Source organism: Penaeus vannamei, chromosome 35, assembly GCF_042767895.1.
Source record: "Penaeus vannamei isolate JL-2024 chromosome 35, ASM4276789v1, whole genome shotgun sequence".
Taxonomy (NCBI): Eukaryota; Metazoa; Arthropoda; class Malacostraca; order Decapoda; family Penaeidae; genus Penaeus; species Penaeus vannamei.
In genome coordinates this window covers 20358831-20363830 of record NC_091583.1, presented here as the reverse complement: position 1 = coordinate 20363830, position 5000 = coordinate 20358831, and the positions used below count along the sequence as shown (strand labels likewise).

General features: G+C 34.8%; 1 protein-coding gene across 4 annotated transcripts in view; it reads right to left on the bottom strand.

The window, feature by feature from the left end:
• LOC113830547 (bumetanide-sensitive sodium-(potassium)-chloride cotransporter) overlaps window positions 1-5000 on the bottom strand; it is a 98028-nt gene that overhangs the window by 11445 nt on the left and 81583 nt on the right. For all 4 annotated transcript variants that reach the window (XM_070114311.1, XM_070114313.1, XM_070114312.1 and 1 more), the window contains exons 4-17: window positions 4998-5000; window positions 4683-4810; window positions 4375-4506; window positions 4103-4217; window positions 3693-3832; window positions 3393-3504; window positions 2792-2922; window positions 2349-2580; window positions 2063-2184; window positions 1677-1812; window positions 1283-1494; window positions 985-1119; window positions 560-666; window positions 30-205 (exon numbers count right to left, since the gene is read on the bottom strand). The exon at window positions 4998-5000 is cut by the window's right edge and continues 93 nt beyond it. In XM_070114311.1, the coding sequence (XP_069970412.1) occupies window positions 30-205; window positions 560-666; window positions 985-1119; window positions 1283-1494; window positions 1677-1812; window positions 2063-2184; window positions 2349-2580; window positions 2792-2922; window positions 3393-3504; window positions 3693-3832; window positions 4103-4217; window positions 4375-4506; window positions 4683-4810; window positions 4998-5000 (1881 nt within the window). The remainder of the gene's footprint in view (window positions 1-29; window positions 206-559; window positions 667-984; window positions 1120-1282; window positions 1495-1676; window positions 1813-2062; window positions 2185-2348; window positions 2581-2791; window positions 2923-3392; window positions 3505-3692; window positions 3833-4102; window positions 4218-4374; window positions 4507-4682; window positions 4811-4997) is intronic.

The window sequence follows — 5000 nt, the reverse complement described above, 5'->3', positions numbered from 1 at the left end:
GTAAATACCAACATGAAGAGCGACCTTACCTTGAGACAACTGACCAGCAGACTGATTACGTTTGATCTCCTCTGCGACTGCTGCTCCAGTGGTTTCATTGCCATTCATAACAACGGGTGTATCTTCATCCTCGACAACTTGAGAATAATCCAGTCCTTGTGGTACTCTTAAGATAGCCACTCCATAGTACATATCCAATGCTTCACTGTAATTAGGAAAGTATATTAAATGTTTGGCATTCTGACACCATTGCTCAACAAGGTTTGCACAAGTAATATCTGTAATTAATATCTAAAGATCAGTGAATTTCAAAAGTTGCTTTTAAAACTAAAGTAAAAATATAGAAATCTATAAAACATATGTGAACTTTCCAAGAAAATATAGCATACATATAACACACAACTCTAGCTTTATGCTTAAACCTTTAATTGATATTAAAAAAAGAAGAAAAAAAAAAGAAGAAGAAGAAAAAAAAAAGAAAACAAAAAAAAAGAAAAAAGAAAAAAAAAAAAAAAAGAAAAAGAAAAAAAAAGTTTAGTTTACATATCAAATCACTTACTGTAAGGTATTGAAGTAGGATCTAAGTTCCAAACGGTCACACTTAGCCCAATTTGATTTGTATCCAAGAAGAACAATATTTGGACGAAGTTTTCCCAATCCAACAAGCTGTGGATAATTCATAAAAGAAATTGCTTATCGTGACTTCTAGTTTAATAAGTGCATTCTTGCAAACAGAACAAATTTTCTGATGAAAACTTCAGAAGATTAATGAATTTGCATGACATATAAAAAAAATCCAATACTATCAGCGTAGTCATATAACCATTCAACTGCTTTCTACAAAGTTCGTTACATCCAAGTACATAATCACCACTTGTATTCAAATTTATCAACACACAGCTGGAAGGTATTTTAGACTTTCTATTAGATGAAAGTAGTTATGAGTCAATTTGCCAGTATAAGTAAAGAGTCCATGTGGTGTACCTGGAACAAGTTCCTGGAGCCTTCCTCAAGGTTGTTAGCCTCAACAATGGAGTAGAAAGCACGAATCTTATGACGAGACAGCCAGTTGTATGCTCGCCTGCTTAGAGAATTACGAACTCGTTGTGTCTGTGGGCCCTGAAACACCAAAAGAGACAAATTGAGAAATATGAAGGAAAATGCACCTAGAAATATGACACTTAAAAACTTTGGTATCCTTAATTTAAAAATTTCCATGCAATCAGCCAACTCAACTGCAAATACAAAGAAAAACAAAGAGGGGAGGGGGAGAATACCATACCTGAATGACATGTCCACAGGCAAGGAGAGAAATATTCTTTGTAATGGTATGCGCAAAGTCCAAGAGTGGCGGCCTTGTGCCAGGAGCTCCTGAGAGAACAAGAAGCTGAGGACGGTAGTTCTTGACATGCTCTTCAACAGTGATCAAATCAAGAGTGGATTTCAGAGCTGATACATACGTCTGTGCTTGAGTAGACGATCCCCAGTTGACATCTGCCAATGAAAAAAAAAAAAAAAGTAAAAATATCTGTGTACTTATATTATATATATTCCATTATTCACATAGAAAAATAGTAATAAATGCACAAATATAAAACTTATCAAGGGCAGTAAACATACAAAAGTATGAACTCTGATGCCATTTATAAGCAAAAAAAATTATGCGTCTAACTCACCAGGTTTACGGTAAGCCACGAAGAGGTACAGGGCGATGATGATAATGAAGGTGATGAAAGCAGTAATCCAATCAATCAAGAACATGACCATCAGGCAAAGGATGCCACCGACAAGACTCACCCAAGAGTTATAATACTGTAGAAAACAACAAAAACTTTAGGAACCTTGGGTATTATTTATTCACTAAAACAGAACAGAAAATACTTTGATTTCATCTTTAGGTCTCCCTTTTATATTAGCTTTTGCATTTTTTTTTCTACATTGTTCATGCATATTTACATATATAAGCTCCATGAATATACAAATGTAATGTATGTATGTATGTATTTTGTGTGTGTGTGTGTGTGGGGGGGTGTATGTGCACACAGGTGCTACTTGTACCCACCTTAAATGCAGGACGCCAGCCAGGAGACTTGATAAGTGATGCATGGAAGCAAGAAAAGTTGATGAGACTGTAAGCTGCCAAGAAGAAGTTACTCAGAAGTGTTGAGACAAGATTCAAGTCACCTGTTGGTATAATAAGAAAGAAAAAGATTGTATCAGACAAATGAAATAAAATATAATCAAATTAGGTTGCAAACAATAAATGAAATTAGTTTACCGTTTCATTCATATTGCACACCTGGCTTCATAGATTATAGTTCATGAAAAGATTACAGCCTACTACTCACCGATCATGATACAGACAAAGGAAATCACAAACACCAAAATGTATCCTCGGACTGGATCATTATTGGCTCCATAACCCCTGGAGAAGCTGTAGATGCCAGGGTAAAGCTTATCCTTGGCCAAAGCCTGCAGAACACGTGGTGCGCCAACCAAGGAAGCGATGGCTGAGGAGAGGGTGGCAGCAAAACAACCAGCGTAGATAAGGGGACCCCAAGCAGACACCAACTCCATGACCTAAGAAAAGCATGCAAGTCAGGTTTTTGAGGTGATGTTCAAATGATTCAGACAGGACACATACACAAACTCTGAAAATGAACTAAATAAAAAAGGAATATATCTTTAAATGAGGTTGTGGTGTAAATCAAACTTTAGAGTGCAGATAATGATCAAAATTATGACTATTCCACATATACCTTTCAAAATATCTGATTATTGTACTCCATACCTGGAAACTATTCTCCAAGCCAAATTCACAAGCACCAGCACCTCCAGTTTTAGAGCAGGATTCATTTGTGAACACTGGGTTCTCTAAGAGGTCCGTAGAGTTCAAGTTTTCCAGAAATATGGTCACATTTCCTAAAAAGATAACATCATAATCATCAAAACTTATGCTATCTGTCAAGTAACAAAAATGAACGTAGAAGAATAGATAATCATCTATGTTAACAACTTGCATTTTCAGGGAATAATTTTAAGTCAGCTGAGTTTAAATCAACTCTAGGTATTATGATATAAAAACAACTGAGTGATAATATTTGTGCAATATCTAAAAGCAGCGGTCTACAAAGGTGTTTTGATAAAAACTTAAGTAATCATAAAATTCTGCCTATTTAAAGAAACATGTAAAAGTAAATCTTATACATAAATTTTACTTGCCTTGGACACAACTATACTTCAATATTTGCTAGAGACTACTTAATTCATGTAACTTATGAAACTTTAAATCTGATCTGATATTAGTCAAAGAAAAGTGGATTTTGTTGCTCAACCTAAGAACAGAAATAACAATACAAACAATTTATCACAAACATAAACAACATGATTACCTGAAGCATCACGGATCACTGATCCAGCAAGCATAAATGGATACACAATGTAAGTTACAAATGTAATTCCAATGGCAAGTAGAGTACCCTTGGGAATTGCAGACCCTGGATCCTGCAACAAAAGTAAATTGTAAACCATCTGACCAAGTCATGCAACACATGCATCTTGCAAAAGTCCAGTAATAAATATGTAAATAGAACAATGAAATCAGATTTTAAGAAGTCTTATTCCAAAGATACAGAATAAAGACTACAATTCATATAGTAACAACCACATAATGACTATCTACTTTTGCCTACCTTCAGATCACCAGAAAGATTAGCTCCGGCGACAATGCCTGTTACAGCTGGGAAGAAGACACCAAATACACCGAAAAATCCATATTGCACTCCATCAGATAACCTAAAGTCTGATGCAACGTTCTGCGCAAATACTCCAGCTGAAATTATAACAGGAGTAATATAGTGAAAATAACTTAAAACCATACAGAGTCACAAAGGAACATCTATACATGTAAAACAACAAATTTTCTGATCTTTAGGAGAATCACTATACATGTATCTATTTAACTTTCGATTATACAGTAAACCTATATAACATATAAGAGAATAATTAGGTACATTTTTCTTAGTGTGGCTGTATTTCAATTCACCAGTGTACATATATCAACATGTTTGTTTTTTGGTTTAAAATACACTCCTATACTTACAAGTCAAGCCTACAAATCCCTGGGAACGTTCCAAATCAGTCAGAGGGCCCATAAAGAAGCCAATAACAAAATCAATCTGAGATCCAATGAGCAGGAACAGTAGACCCATTTGTACCTGTAAAGAGATTGAAGTTTTTTAATGCACTGCCTTACTCTCTCACTCGCTTTTAATGCACTGCCTTACTCTCTCACTCGCTTTTTTTTTTTTTTTTTTTTTTTTTTTTTTTTTTTTTAATAAAGATGCAAAAACAAATAGAAATTCTGAGACTTACTCTTGTCACCCAGTCCATGCCAACGATAGCCAATGCCAATACTGCTACAAGTGTGATGGTGCCCACAATACGAGTGTCATTGAGACCTCCGTCCACAATTTGAGCATTGTTGAAGTAGTACTTCAGTAAATCCTGTATTGTAAACATAAGACATTGTCATTCATTTTCTTTCAATCTAACATTCTTAAAAATGTAGCATTATCATCCTGATTTTCGAATTACATTTCATCAATAAAAATCTATAACACTTTTCCATCATGACTATATGTAGGAATAAAAGAGAATACAATGTAAAATTCAACACAAACCTTCAAGGAATCACAGAAACCAATGATGTATGTAGCCGCAGCAATGGAATTAGCCAGGGTGAACATAAGACCAATGGAGCCTCCAAACTCCGGACCAAGTGAACGAGAGATCATGTAATAAACACCACCTGTAAGTGAATTTCACATGTAAAACATCTAAATCAAAATGGATATACAGCAGATATGTTTTGCAATTAGATGTTTACCCTGCAGATGTAGTATTTCTTTTCTTTGAAGATTAAGAAGAATACAAACAGTAATGGATATTTTCACATTTTCTTAATTCATGTTTTATCATATAACTCCACAACATACCTC